Below are 16,492 nucleotides of genomic sequence, written 5' to 3' on the forward strand. Positions count from 1 at the left end.
ATATTGAAAGGCCTGCGCCTCTTTGATAGCAGGCTATTGAAAATATTCATTCTCAGGAATATAAGCTCTTAGTAAATAGCTGTTAAATTTTCGCGCATGCATTCAGATTTTGGCCACGTTTAAGATCTACAACTCTTTTATACTGTCCATTTCATGATAAATGTACTTATAAATAAATTAAAAATGTATTTGCTGAACTTCACAGTCGTGAAAACCAGACACCCACCCAGATTAAAACAAAAATGATTCGGACGGGCAGCAAAAACAAAAGCGGGACCTTTTTGGCCTTTTCGCTTTTCCCCTGCATATTGTCTTTGTGTTCACGTTCATAGGGATAGATGACATATTACTCTGGTGCTCATTCAGTTTTGATTACATTTACAAGGGGTAAAATGATAATAAAGAAAAATATAATCCAATGTACGATTATTTCTACCTGAAACAGCACATTATTTTAATCGACGACTATTCTCGGAAACATTATCTGCTCTTTCGTGACTGTTTACTTCATAATTCTGTCCGAATTTATTTTAATGTGGAGTCTGTTTTAATACTTGGCAATAAACTGTCTGGCAGCCTATATGGCAAATAAGTTAAGGATAGGCTATCAAACGTGGGTGCAAGTGATCAAATGGTGGATTCTTGACCTACTTATACGTTACCAACCTACCTTATTGTTCACTAATAATATGGTAGATTGTATTGACGACATGTGGCATGTATGCGATACACAGGTAAGGAGCTGTACAGCCCGGAGGCAGATGCGCACGGCGACGTGTCGGGCCCGCCCAAAGTGAGCTCGCGCACCAACTCCTTCGAGATCGAAAACCTGCTCAAGGTACGACAAAAGAAACAATTCCACCTTCTGCCCATTATACGACCTAATTCCCGATTCAATTATCTTTCTCTTGGAAACCGTCCCCCGTTTTATTTCGTTACGGTCCTCGCATGGTAATGTCCCACCTAAAATATAATCGTCCTTGGAAAGCAAATGGGATACAATTTAATGTCGCTCGCAGACCTGTCCCGTTGTTTCTGTCTGATCCCACCTTAATACGGCATTCACCAAGCGAAGCACGTTTGCCAAAGTCAATCAGCACACTGATGCACGCTTTGTGGTGAACCTAAATCAGCATAATAATTCCGCTGCAAATTGGGCTACAACTATAATCCGGCTGTCACATTCATCTGAAATTGAACTGTATGACAGGTGTCAATATGCTGTATTGTAATAACTGGCGAATATTAAACAGGAGTTTATTAAATTAATATGGTACAGTGAACGTTTTGGTACATCGGTAGCTATGATACATCTTAATCTGTTTAAAAATTGAAATAAATCGGAATCGGCCGCCGGTTATGCTGATGTAGGTTAAACGCAAGCATTACTTATGCATGAAGCCGAACGTCTGCGGCTGGAATCGATGTCGTCTCGTGGAATTACGATCGGACAGAGCAAATTTTAACCGGGGCGGGCATTGGGAATTAAATAGAAGTGTGGGCGGCAGAGTGCGGAGCAAGTGACCGGGTGGTGCCGGTCGCCGGCGGACACGCGGCGCGGCAGCCCCACCGGCAGCGTCGCCAGCGCCGCCGCCACGCCCTCGCGGCACCTCTCCGACGCCGACAAGCTGCGCAAGGTGCTGCTCGAGCTCGTTGATACCGAGCGCGCATATGTCAAGGTAATACATTTGTTTATTTCGAATTAGGAAACAAACAGTTTAACCCCTCGTCGGCGGGTGACGATGTCACTAATTGCCTTCTATAGATAGAGGTATTTTACAGATGTTACAATTTGGCTGTTCCACAGATGGCGAGGGGTTAAATAACAATATATTTTGTAAGATACAGAAAATTTATATTATACATTAGCCAATGAAGTTACAACTTCAAACTTAAAATTGTTGTTATAAAAAAATTATAACATTTACAAAAAGTTATGTGTTACTTATAACATTTTTCCAATTTAGGGGTTTAAAGAGCTATATTTTTAGGAAACCCTCTAGAATTAAATAAATAATCATATTTAGTATTATAATAGACGTCGTATTTAATAAATAAAAATAAAATATTAATATTAACAAAAACAAGAAACAATTGACCATAATTGCTCAAAAGATTTATCATAATGGATGTTACTGTTTTAGATCGCATTACAACTGACCCTTGAAATGACTCTCTAGGGTCACATACAGCGCAATGTCTAGTACTTAAAACTACAACTTACATTACTTTATAATTGTGTAACAAAAGCCATTCTTGATACGTGCTCCGTAGTTCATTCAAAACCGCCGGCGGCAGCGTCTTACTAACAAAATCTTCCCCGATACTTGTAAGCAACAGCTTAAATTTCCATTAAACTAGTGTAGAAACTATTATCTGTTAACTAGTTATCGATATGTATAGTTGTTAAATTACAAGTTTGTAGCGAAATAAGTTAGTACCGCTTCAGAGTGGCAGTCTTACACTTGGCGAGTTCGTTAGGCATACAGTACATGCAATATACCTTCAAGTACGCTCCTTGTTACACTCGCGATCATAATACACTAACAAACATTCCAGCCGAATGTAGACTGCGGTTGACTAACGCTTACTATACGTAGACAAATATACGTACCATTTTACTAATCCTCATCAAATTAATTCAGTCTAATTGTAGAGCGTCTATCATACGGATGGTACGGATATAAAATGACTTATCGTCACATATAAATATTCATTAAACCAAAAAGTTATAATGGATTTATAAAACCGTATTTAAAACTTGGTAATGCCGCCGCACCTGTGCCGCGTCGTCACGTCGACGTCCGCCTTCGATTAAATCATTCACAACCAATTTAACCCTAAAACCGAGTTAATTGAAGAGTTATAGCTAAACTGCTGTCACTTCCACAATACTTACTACAAAGAATTTAATTGAAACTTCATTATTAATTCCTTTTAAATCGTAGGTTCAGATTGACGTATCTTGCTCAGTTTCCAACTTGATTAAATATTTAACTTGTTGTGTAACTGGCGGCGTGTGCTTCCGGGCGTTAAATAAACGATGCGTTATACTTGCAGCACCTCAACAACCTATTGGAGAACTACTTAGAACCATTGAAGAAGGAAACTTTTTTATCGAATGCCGAGATCAACGCTCTCTTCGGAAACATTCAGGAGATAGTGACTTTCCAGAGGCAGTTCTTACAAAACTTAGAGGAAGCGCTCGAGGTAGAGCCTAACTTCCATCATTTCGAATTCTCCAATCAATTTAAGGTTAGTAGCAAATTGTAACACGTTTCAAATTAAATTAGTTGTTTCGATGTAAGTTCAAAGTTTCAAGCTACAACTTCGTTTTCAGAATGTCCTGTTCGCTGTGGGGAACGCTTTCCTTTATTACGTCAATCATTTCAAGTTATACAGTTCTTTCTGTGCGAGTCACAGCAAAGCGCAGAAAGTTTTGCATCCAAGTGAGTAGATTTGAGTAGATTTTTTCTCTTTAACAGAAAAAGTTCAATATTATTCACAAGGAGAACTAACTAAATTCATTTCACCGTTTCCGTAGATGAAGGTAATCAAGCGCTACAAGAGTTTCTCGCTGCAAGGAATCCAAAACAACAGCACTCATCCACTTTGGAATCGTACTTAATTAAACCGATTCAAAGGATACTAAAATATCCTTTACTTCTTCAACAATTGAGAAACTTGACTGATGTAAATTCGGAAGAGCATCTTCATTTAGTGGGTAAGAGAACATCGTACAATATTTTATTGATTTAAATATATTATTATCTTGCATACTTATAAATATGACCCACACTTTCAGAGGCTTTAAAGGGAATGGAGAAAGTTGCTGAACACATCAATGAAATGCAACGAATACATGAAGAATATGGTGCTATATTTGATCACTTGTTTAGACAACACCAAAAGTCTTGCAAGCAACCTATAGATCTAAGTCCTGGTTAGTATGTTCCTTGTGTACTGTATACGGCATAACTGTATTCGATTAATCCGAAATCTACATTGCAATGCGGGTCTAACGGCTGGCTTGTAATTAGTGGCGCCCAACATGGGACTTGAACTTTGATTTCGTCCACAAATACGATATGCTTCCCCTACTATGAACGGAACTGAATATACATTAACTATATTTGTTATGTTCCACATTTTAATCAAAATGTTTTATTTTCAGGGGATTTGTTATACTACGGTGGTGTAGAATGGTTAAATATTTCAGACTTTTTAGGAAAAATAAAGAAGGGATTGGAATTGCATGCTATGTGTTTTGTATTTAAATCAGCTGTTGTCTTCCTTTGCAAAGAAAGACTGAGACAGAAGAAAAAACTGATGGTAAGTTTAGTTTCACTATTTACTAGAATTATTATTAACGCGAAACGTCTTTGAGGTTTACTTGTTCAGACTGCATCAACTAAAAGTTTTTGAAAGGTTAAAATGAAAGTAATTTATTTTTGGCGAAACAACCATTTTTTTATCAATGTCAGTTTGAGCAAAATTATATTAATATTTGAATCCTGTAAACCGACGTAGGATATGTATTACGGTAATCCGTAGTTGTACGTCTAACTTCAAAGTAATCCAGTTCTTCAAACACATGACTTAACTTTGGTACTATTGCGTGTAATAGGTTGTTTCTGTCAGACTGATCAAAGGTCCGACTTGTTTGGCTAAGCTATTGACCCAACGACTAGTCAAATTTACGCTCCAAGTTCCGTGGCGAAATGGTTAAAAAAGGATTAAACGATATATTGAATACAAACGTCGAGTCATGACGTGTACACTGCCCTTTATTGTACCAGACATTAATATTCATATCAAGCTGAAAAGAATTTTAGAAGGTCAACGAACGCGCGTTAATATTTTAAGCTGTAAGCCGAAAGCTTCAATGTAAAAGTATTGATTTTGAGATATTACGCGTATTTTAATGTAGCAGTAAACAGAGGGCTGATGTTTGTACTTTACAAATATTTCATTCGCATTTTGGTGCAATATTTTTTTTTATGATATTGGATTCTACAAAATAAAAAGTATTCAAAAGCTATATACTTAGGTCATGTAGAAGTAGATATCTTCTTTTATGGATTAGTTACTACGCGAATACAACATACACACATAACATAGAATATATTTTGAAGAGCTTCAAAATAAGCGCGCTCTCCAATTACTTAATTGACGTCACGTCTGCGCCTTAAACGTAGTCTCATTTCTCCAGGGAGTATCATCGAAGAACAATTCAAACGAAGTAGAGATAATTCGATATCAAGTTTTGATACCGGTGACAGAGGTTCAGGTTCGAGCCTCGTCTGCCAAGGACATGGACAGTCACTTCCTATGGGAACTTATACACTTACGAAGTCAACTTCAACGCCGCTCTGAGAAAGTATACGTGCTCTCGAACAGGTAACAAATTCTTTCCTTCACATATTTTTCCCATACGGCATATAGGCATACAATATCACATTTATATATGTATATGATTTTCTGTCAAATCAGGTCACATCAAAATTTATGCGTGCCTTATCCTGTCACAAATGTTGTTGAGCGAAAAGAGCGTAGAATGGAAGAGGATTTAGAAAAGTTAGTCCCTTAATATTTCCACAAAATTTAAAAAGAAAATTTTCATTGTTTGTTTTTCAACTTGTATGTTTTTGTTTCTTTATCCATAAATATTCACCTTCATAAAATTCAATTAGTTACCACTAGCTTTTACTGAAAGGGCATAGATGCATGAATATAATATTGGTGTACGAGGACCACTCACTTAAAACTCGTTGAGTGCCTTCAAGTTTATTTCGAGTGATATCCGAAGGTATGGCCTGGCAGTGGAACATCACAATCCTTAACAACTAGTGGATATTTTGAAGGTTTTTGATATTGAAAATATGCAGTTTTTATTCATTTTACGTCTTGATTGGCCAAGGATCGTGACAGTGTAATTGTTATACAGCACGGCGGATTTCCGTAACGCGTTCTTGAAGACGATCAGACAAATCATCCGGGAGTCAGTGCGCAACATGTCGCTGCCGACCACAAGGCCTGCGCCCGCGCCTCCCCGCGCGCCGCACACGCTCGACCGGCCAAAACACCAGGTAAATTTTCCACTTAGCATTAAGCACTCTAAAGAGTTGCATGTCAGAAGGTAAAAATCCATTGTCAAGATTTTACTTTTAAAATCTAAGTAAGAATAAAATATTCACATTTAAAAGACCGAATGATGCAATGTAACGTACACAAAAAGAAAATAGGATAACATAAGTGGTGATATATCGCTAATGAATTATAATATGCGCATTCATAAATCATATTGCGTAACACACGATTGATAGATCGTATTGGCGGCATCGTTTCTCTTTGTTACATAATTATGACGTATGGGTAACTTAAATTATACCTATTGTATTTTGCAAAGACGACTAAGTTCATAATAAGAAACATTCAATTACGAAAGTCGTCTTCAAGACTTCAGCTATTCATCTCTCTATAAAGAGATAAATAAAGAAGACTGTATTGTGAAGAATGGCTCCTTTTCCCGTCTAGAGATTGAATCTAAATCGAAACAACGACGACTACTTTCTTTAAGAATAAAATTGTAAAGCTTTAGTATCGGCGAAGGGTTAATTAACAGCTGAATGGCTGAATGCAATTAATTCCGTTGCTTTAGTTAGCCATAATAAATGCGAATATTCCGAGCGCCTCAATAGCGACTGGCTGAATTAGTTTGTTGCAATGGACTTGCAATCAGTGGATAATTTCAGATTGGTTCTACAAATTGCGCGTTTGTTCCGTTACGTTTTATCGAAAATCCTATGTTTCGAAAAATGTATGTTCTAAGTAAGTAATTTTAAAGCTGCTTTCACTATATGTAAAGAATTTGAATGAACCATAAAGTACCTACCTAATACTACTTATTTTTCACTAAGTATTAAATGATTTAATTGAAAGAAAACATGCATTATACAAAATACCCTTTGTTGCTTTTGATGTAATAAGTAGAAAGAGGGGTACTTTTGTTATTTTTACGTGGCTAAGTACTTACACATTTTTATTTTTTGCGAAGTAGGTAGCTACTCGTCGTAATTGTACGGAATTTACTTAAGCCACTTTAAATTATATTGAAAATGGTCTTAAAACAATTTACACTTTATCTACCAAGTTGGTCATTCAATTGTACTTGTACCGTGTTATATCTGAATAAATACGCCTTTTCCTACATTTATTTAAACCGTGTGGTTTAAATACTTTGACGTTAAAGCGATATTTATTGGAAAAGTTGTCGCCCGCAATCCGCTATATTACGTGGTCGCTACTTTAAACTTTTAAGTGTATGTAGGCGGAGTTATGTATACTATAAACTACTTACCTTACAATGATTTATTCTAAGACAACTTACATATATATTTAATAGGTCTGTAAGATAACAAATGAAAGTTGTTGTAAGTTTATTATACACACAGACAACACCCTTAAACGCAAGAAATTAGTCGCACAATTAGTCTGTGTATACAGAAAATCCCGAGTACTAGTGTAAAGAAAATTTTGTTATATATTTTTAAAACAAATATTTTTGTATTTTTTAGGTGCACGTAATGCAAGGATCTCAGACTCTCGGCAAAACGAAAAAACCTAAGACTTCAGGGCAACGGTTATCGGCTGGCAATATTGAGGTACGTAATACATGCTATACGATTTTGTAATGTTTCTGTCAATCCATAAGGATCATTACAATGTGTTACAATAAAAGACTTTCTTTCTCCTTCTAATTTATCTCTTAAATTAGACTATTTCTTTCCTTCCTTCACTGTGCGTGTTCTAATAGTACCTTGATTCGCAGCATTAATTAAACAGAACAGAAAATACCTTCGGGTCGTTCATCTAAACTACGCTAAGGATATGTAATCCCATCTTATCAAAGAGAGTCTTTATATGTAAATGAGTAGGGTACTTCAGTCTTTTGAAACCTTATATCGCATTCCTGTTTACTTTACACGAACGGAACTTAATGCTTATTCAGAAAAAGCTTTTATTTCTTCCTGTAAATTAAATCACAACTATAAAGGAAACTACCATACTTATTATTTTTTTCAATTATAGCGCTTCTATAATGTCATGATCTTCTGTGTGGCGTCCTTTAAAAGAAAAAAATCTTTAGGTAGTTTACAAATAACAATCTTAATAGTAGGTACTTACACTAGGTCCCAATACAAAGCATTTAGGCACTATGGATTCCATTCGTTACTTACCGCCTCCAGGCCTATTCCTAAGTACTTGTGCGTTAAAAACAATTGTGATGATTTATATACAGTTGTGATAGTTATACCTACTTTAAATATACATATATTAATAGAATGGGGCTCTAATGGTCCATTGTTGAACATTGTTTTAAACTTGATACAAATATAAAGCATATCTGTTCAGCACGAACAAGTGAAGTATTGAAATTCTTCTTGATTTAGAAATAAGGTTTTATCGCAATGAATGGAATTTGCAACAATATTAGGGTGTCGGTTGAGTGCGGTGAGTTATTGCGTGGAGAGTGTATCGTGTGTGAATGCGATTGGTTCGCGTGTGTGACATGTATATATATGCGTATGACTCGATACATAGCAAGTAGGTATCTATTGCATACTAAATAGGGTGTTGCGTCGACAATATCTATAAATAAGTACATGTACTGTGTAGGTGGGTGACCTATCAAGGGAGAACTCTCAAGATGCCGATGAACCGCCGACGGAGGCGTCCGCCACCGAGCCCTTCCGACACAGGAGTAAGACCCTGGGAGACGCCGCGGGTTAGTATCACTGATCACCCCAAAACCTTGGTGTTATGTTGTATACTTTGATGCACCTTTCATAAATAATCATTAACTGCAACTGACATAACCATTCTCGTGCAAGTTTTCGTGATTGTCCGTGTATGTGGTGTAGTAACCCAGCATGCAGCTGTACTAACGACTCGCCTTTTGTCGCCAACCCTCACAGAGACTAGCGCCAAACGCGCTCCGCCGCCGCCCCCACCCGACACTGACAAGTCCGACGGAGGCTCCAAGTCTGAAGGAGAAGACGAGCCCCCACAACCACCCGCCAAGCGAGGGTTAGGCAGAACTCCAAACCACCTCACACTAAGGTACCAACATATGTATGGGTTAACGTTACAAAAACACTACCTACATACATACTTATTGACACCAGACTCTTCACACTCTGGCACTCCTAATATCCACGAAAATCAGCTTTGAATTATGTAGGTTTGCTTGTCTGTACTCATACATATGTCATTCCTATTAAGAGTTTGGCTTGTGATGGTGGAGTGCTAAACATTGTTCCGCTGGTTCCGCAGCACGACGTCCACCCTCAGCGCCGGCAGCACGGGTTCCCAGGCGCGGCTCATACAGTCGTCGCACCAGCCCACGCAGTATCAACCCACCATGGTCAAGGAATTAGGTAAGCAAGAATCGCAATCATTAAAATCCTCTCCCGAAAGAAAATCTTCATCGACCTCCGAAAAGAAGATCAAGGTGATACGTTCGTGCAGCGGCAGCAGCATCAATAGGGATAAGTCTCCGAACAGGTCATCAAACCATACATCTCCGGACCGCGACCGCGATCGCGTCACCAAAGTTATCGTCTGCAAATCTCCAAACAAGTCGAGTCTGAAACAGACAAAAACTTTACACAGATCGCCAAGAGGTAGTATTGATCATTCTAAATCTCCAAGGGGCTCTATAGACAAGTCGCGATCACCGCAGCAAAGTTTCGATGGTTCTCGATCTCCCCGAGGAAGCATTATGAAATCTCGTGAAAACAGTGTAGACAGGTCACGATCTCCGAAACCGGCGCCTAAAAAAGGAATAATGCGAACGCCCCAAGCGAGCTTTGACAGATCGCCTTGCAAATCGCCGAACGTAAGTCGTCGCTCCTCTAAATCTAGTGGAGAGAAACTAGCCAGACTTGGAACTAATTCGCTAGATCGAATGACTCATTACTCTCAACTCGCTAAAGCTGAAGACAAAGCAATGAAAATGGGTATAGTTCTGTCTAAATCTACTGAATCTATCGCTAAAGCTATCGAGCATCCGACTTGTGTGCAATGCTACCTCTCTGGGAAAAAACAAAGCAAATCCTCCTAGCATAAGGGGAAGGGGAAGTCCCCCAGAACTCGACGGAAGTATCTGACGTCTCAGTCGATCCTGACGTCATCGGACCGCAGCAGTATTGAGACCCTGGAGGACGACCGCACGTCGTGCCCCAGCGCCCGCCACTACCAGCGGAACGAGTACGATCAGATACACGTCTAAACTACCTGACTCACACATGTCACATGACTCAACACTCGGACGGAAATTATTGCACCATTAATATTAGATTTATTTATTAATTTATATTAACTACCTTCTATTATCAAACTTATTTTAGTAACATAATATGTTTTATGAAAGATAGTAATGATAAGTCTAGGAAAATCTTGTAACGCGTGTTACCTGAATTGGAATTGATTAGTTATGAAAAGAATATGGACCATTATTTACATTATTTATTTTTAAGATAAATTATTTTATTATTTAACATTAATTTATGCACAAAATTAAAGTTAACTAAGTTGAAAGTGTCGAGAAAACCTCTCCTACGATTATTGTGTTGGATTCAGTGTATATTTGATTTTAAAATGCAGTGACAAATTTTCTAACGTTCAAAATGCGTATACGTAATAGTGTCGGTGATAACTTTTAATCCATTTTTAAATCAAAGATTCATGGAATCCAATGTTGCCCCATATAGGGTAGGTACCACTATTGGTACAACAGTATAGGGTAATATTTCACGACACCTAAGTAGAAGTAATAATAAGTAGACGAAGTAATTACAACAATTTAGCATATTCAATTTAATCCAAACTCTAATTCTAGATATAAATCCAAGTGCTAAGTGTTACATTACAATAATGGCTGTGGAATCGTACTGATGTTAATCCTTAATCACTTTCATCATAGTCTTTCTCTACATTCGTTTACTTTTGACTATATTATAAGTACATCCCGATAGATTAATATAAATTTATTATTGTGTAGATGGCTATGGATTTGTACCATTAATTAAGTCTTCCATTTCAAAATACCTGTAATTAATACTGCTATTTATTTAATTTTAATATTTTATTCGGTACCTGCTCAATGTAGTATTAAGTTTTCCTGTTTTCTATGAAAATTATTTAAGCCACTAGTAGTATAATGATGTATATGTACTATTGTAATCTATGTGTATCCAGCTGTTAGCGTTACAAATTTACTGCAAGAATATTTTAATTCGCAAATCTTTACCGCTTCGGCTAGGTAATCTTGAATTATTGACAAATTTGGCCTACATTTTACATTATTTCATTACCTACATTTATTTTTTCAGTAGGTATGTGGTAGTTATAATAAATAATAATTAGCTTTCTTCCCAACTAAAGTAAAAAAAGAAACAGAACCTATATATTTGATTCAGTTGACTTCCAAAAATCCTGGAGGCATTTGCGAGTTAAAAGTTTCTCTAAGAAAATATTCTATTGTCGTCGGCTAAGCAATGCATTTACTGCAATCCTAACTCGTTTATTGACGTAAAATATGCATATAAGCAAATATATAGTGTGTCAAGTCAAACTATACGAAATCTTAAACAATACTAAATGAATAGATTAATTAATGTGCTAAATCATATAAAATAGGCTAGCCATGATTATACTTATAACAACATAATGTCTATGAATATTCAATGGAATTAGGCCCGAGTCGATCATTTGTTCACGTAGCGCTTCACTTAGCCATGCACGGACTCTCTATGTCTTAGATGATGCACTCCAACAGAAATATTGTCGTAAATGTTATCAGTAAGCTGCTATTTAACGCCAAACCACTAACATGGTGCACCTTAGATCGTAGATAGGGGCAATTGTTAGGCTACTCAAAGAAAATATAATTAGGCAATGATTAACTATAATGTCTCCGAAAATCATCCTCTTGTTTTGAATGTTCGATGACAATGTTGACCGACGTAGATTTTCAATGTCACCTCTTATTTGCGTTACCATTTTAATCTTTTCACAACAGTAATCTATTAAGTCATCCGCTTTTCATTCGCTTTTTCCGACCGTGTGTCCACTAGCAACTTAGTACCCCAAATTATGTAAGTACTAGAATGCTTACACCACCTTCACTCTAGACTCCGTACGAGACGAGCAGGATCATCACGTATATTTAGATAGCTCGATCCGTTTTATGATTTCTAATGGAATGATTGCTAGTGGACTCACAAGAGGACGGCGAACCTACGACAACATTCATCAAACATTCAACTCTTTGGTCGCGAGTCCGCGAAGTTGTAACGATCGGTGCATTGCGTTTCTAAATTTTTTGTCGCTCATGCGCGACCTGAGTGTGATTAATAAAGAGTTTGGTGTTTGGTGTGTTGTAGGATCGCCGGTGTGGAAACCGCGCGACATGTTGGGTGAGGCGAGCGCGAGCAGCGGCGGCGCGGCGGCGCCCGCGGCGCCCACCACGCTGCCGCGCTCGCAGCGGCCCGCGCCCCGCGCGCACCACCTCTCCGCCAGCCGCAAGTCACTCGCGCCCGACCACCGTCACTAGTCGCCGCGCCGCACGCCCCGTGCCTCGCAGCCCAATGCTGAACCCACTCTCCCGCCCCATCGCCCACCCTCTAGCTTCGCTACTAAGAGAAAGTTGCGAACTACTCCACGTAATCCTGACTCTACCTACCCTTTCCTTTGAGTTTTACTTTCTATGTATTTTCCATTTTAATTGCGTCTTGAAGCGTGCTTTTACTCCTTGAGGTAACATTGTCATGTTACCGTATTTGATTTGTTGCCAACATAGGGTGTTTGCGCTTGGGCGCAATGGAATCTAACCTGTTAGACTTGCCGATACGTTTTCCGACCGATTGGCTAAACACTGTTATTAGGTGTCGTCGTCGTGTGACGCGATTGATAAATAAATGTCTAATCATTCGCTACGCGCTTATCCTAATTCGGCACAACCCTTCCTTCCTTAATGTCGTAAACATAACCGTAATTAAAATTAAGGAAAGTGAAAGCTATGTATGGATACTTGGTTAGAAATGTCATTCATCTGAAATGACAATTGTAAATTGATTTGATCAAATAGCAGCTACACCATTCATCATTTCTACTGTACTAGTCAATGCTCAAGAAAGTTTGGAACTTTACAGAGCTCAATATAATTTTATTTTTAAAAGCTCAACATTACTTTTAAATCCATTTTTATTCCTTGAGTATTAGGTACACTCAAAAGTTCACACTTATTTTGGTTAATTTCTTCAATTCTCTTACCTACCTCGAACTGAATCAAATTGTGCCACAGTGCGTACTGCACCTTTTTCTTCCACGTCTTTGCATGATATGATAACACGATATGTCATCAAAATGTTAATATTAACTGGTAGTTTTAAGTTTGATTTATTAATAAACCTACTTAGGAACAACCAAAAGTAGGTCTGTATAATAATATAATTAATTCAAATGTAATGACAATATCATTAATGTCATAACCATTATCGCCTTTACATGTCCCGGTTGGAAAGTTTTGAACCCGTAACTATGTTGAAGGCGTCAAGATTAGACTTGATATTATTATGTCGCATCGCATAAAAATGTACAAGCGAAACCCGTTTAGAACCATCACTGGAAGTTAAAAATATGTGCAGAACGTATTCGATATGACAATAGAGATAAAATATTATATTCTGGGGTAATTTAGGCCCTTGCAAAATATATATATATATATGTACGTAATATTATGAAAAACTTTCTGTAAAAAATACCACTTTCATTTGGAATTCCTTTTCCGTACACTTATAAGAAGACTTACATTTCTACATGGACTTCTGTGCCAAATTAGGTACTCTCTATACCTATGCTTGTTATTATAGTCACCGTCAACATTGCTAAATAAATATATCGTGAAAGTAGTTAGCTGTAATGTACTTGCGTTATTTTTCGTCACGTTGGCAACGCAATACTCACTTCACTACCCTATAGTTCAAAATGCACTCACCCTATGGAAAGTACACTAGGTAGTTTTGATAATAATTTCTCTTCGTGATCAAATTCGAAAGTTCTATCATAGGCTAGGCAAATGATATAACATGTAACCTACACGTTTAAGTTTTATAATTTACTTGATGGAAATAGGGATAATAATAGTATGGTTATTGGTTTGATGTATTATATGTAAATTTGTTATTTGTATCGGGGTGCAGTTGTAAGCTGAACGACGTCACAGTAGTAGAGTCATCGGGTTGATTGTTGGCTCTTGATATCACTAATGTTTTTATAATGTGCTCGTATATCATTCTGCTATTACACATGCAGTATGCGCTTAATGAATATGCATATTAACTGGACACATGAGTACTAATCATAACAACACATAGTGGATGGTATTGTATGCTAAATGCCGACATACTAACGGCTTAGATGTGACATTGGCTAGGTAAACAAGCGCATAATGCGATCTGATCATTATGACAATGTGATGGCAAATAACTGGTAATGAATATGACTAGTGACGAGTTTTAACATTTCCTACGCCTTGGAACATATCACCGGTGGCGACCCTCGTTCAGCCCCTACACTCTCCTTTGATCTCACAAAGTTTAGTTCTAACACCTACTTTACCGCCACCTACGATATTATTGTATATTTAATATTATGTAGATGATATAATTATTTATCATAGAGACACACATTATACTTTGATCTTTACGTATTGTTTAAAAGATTGTTTTGTGATTTATTGAAATAAAACCTGTTTATTAATATACATATGTTAAAATATTCGAATTTAATAATTACGAACTTATACAATCAATTTATAGATATTATTATACTAAGAAAATATAATTAATAAAATGAATAAACAAATAATGGTGAAAAGTGAAATGAAGGATGAGCTCATTAATTGCGATTGTATTTCATACTTCAATGACATTTGAAAGTAATGTAGGGAAATGAATGAATATTTAGAAAGACTTATTGAAGTAAAATACGAAGGTAACTAATGTTATAATAAGTATTGAACTTTTATAATTTGATGTCGTATGGGTTGCGAGTTGCGTTTACGTTTTTGTTGAGTTTAATGTACGTTAGTGTGTTATAGTATGATATATTTCTGTACTCTACATCGCAGGTTGTAGACCAACTGCTTCGAAGCACTAAAGAGCTAATAAAATAAAAATATTATAAAATTGGCGTGCACTGAAGCCGTAAAGTCTGTATAAAAACAGGTATTTTCGGAAAGTTACCATTAGCGATAACGGTATAAGTGTCGTTTTCAAATAACAAATACCTCAAAGTTTACACACCCATGAAATTGTTAGTGCTTAGAGGTTTAGTGTTTAGTTTGGAATTATTTTTGACGGGCTCTTTGATTCTCTTTACTTCACTAAGATGCCTAAATTTGAAGTGCCTTCACATATTTTTGGAAAGTAAAGTGCACGTGTTGCTTCCTAGTCTGTGGTTCTGCACCTCGGAGTGGTTGGTCTGCGGCCAAATAAGGAATACAGCTGTCCTTTAGTGGCTTCCAACACGGTTATTCTAATTTACAATGGATGTATCTACCTATTGTTTTTCTAAGTATCTATCGATACGTTAAATTTTGTGACACTTACGGATATTACTTTTTATTGCTTATGAATAAATATTAAACAGAAATGTGTGCTTTCATTTTTGACATAGATACGGTATCTCTGTAATCGTAATTAACTGACAGGTTTATTCAATGTTGTACTTTTTAATTTCCCCTGATGTCAGATGCAAAGTGGCTCCAAGATGTTTTCTTACTACCTGCACTGCCTACTTTTTTGGGAATTACGGTGGGGATTAGGTGAGTGGATGAATTATATACTTATTTCATCTCATCACCTTTGAAGATCTCCACATTTGTGTGGCTTATGGTTAACTTCGTCCTGCTATTACTTGTGGCCCTGACGACACCATTAAACATTAATAGCGTGAGGAGCTCGGTGGCGCAGCGGTAAATGCACTCGGTCTGCTATTGTTGAAGTTAAGCAACTTTCGCAAATGATGAGATGGGTAACCACAAAAAAAAAAGTTTTCATCTCGAGCTCCTCCGTGCTTCGGAAGGCACGTTAAGCCGTTGGTCCCAGTTGCATTAGCAGTCGTTAATCCGCACTGGGCCCGCATGATGGTTTAAGGCCCGATCTCCCTATCCATCCATGGGGAAGGCCCGTGCCCCAGCAGTGGGGACGTTAATGGGCTGATGATGATGATGAGCGTGAGTTTATGTATGCTGTGGAGCACGTCATGGAGTAGTTGATGCTGCTACGCTATGGATTTTTACCTTTGGACAGGTTAGTTCCTGTAGTAATATTACTTGAGACATATCATGTTCTTTTACTTCTCCAGAATTATCCATTCGTATAATCATTTAGTGATGTAGATTCAGAGGTCACAACTACTATTT

General features: G+C 37.4%; 1 protein-coding gene across 11 annotated transcripts in view; it reads left to right on the forward strand.

The window, feature by feature from the left end:
- The window catches only part of LOC126366721 (protein still life, isoform SIF type 1), a 95,563-nt gene extending 79,860 nt beyond the window's left edge, over positions 1-15,703 (forward strand). For 7 of the 11 annotated variants that reach the window (XM_050009931.1, XM_050009928.1, XM_050009925.1 and 4 more), the window contains 13 exons: positions 735-838; positions 1,509-1,679; positions 3,061-3,255; positions 3,341-3,449; positions 3,545-3,724; positions 3,806-3,943; positions 4,175-4,332; positions 5,213-5,400; positions 5,948-6,089; positions 7,578-7,664; positions 8,680-8,788; positions 8,979-9,123; positions 9,337-12,492. In XM_050009931.1, the coding sequence (XP_049865888.1) occupies positions 735-838; positions 1,509-1,679; positions 3,061-3,255; positions 3,341-3,449; positions 3,545-3,724; positions 3,806-3,943; positions 4,175-4,332; positions 5,213-5,400; positions 5,948-6,089; positions 7,578-7,664; positions 8,680-8,788; positions 8,979-9,123; positions 9,337-10,126 (2,516 nt within the window). In that variant the 3' untranslated portion in view covers positions 10,127-12,492. Of the gene's footprint in view, positions 1-734; positions 839-1,508; positions 1,680-3,060; positions 3,256-3,340; positions 3,450-3,544; positions 3,725-3,805; positions 3,944-4,174; positions 4,333-5,212; positions 5,401-5,947; positions 6,090-7,577; positions 7,665-8,679; positions 8,789-8,978; positions 9,124-9,336 lie in introns of all 11 variants that reach the window. The other 4 variants (XM_050009936.1, XM_050009932.1, XM_050009935.1 and 1 more) reach the window with 2 other exon arrangements.
- Positions 15,704-16,492: the final 789 nt, after the last annotated feature.

This window comes from Pectinophora gossypiella, chromosome 5, assembly GCF_024362695.1.
Source record: "Pectinophora gossypiella chromosome 5, ilPecGoss1.1, whole genome shotgun sequence".
Lineage (NCBI taxonomy): Eukaryota > Metazoa > Arthropoda > Insecta > Lepidoptera > Gelechiidae > Pectinophora > Pectinophora gossypiella.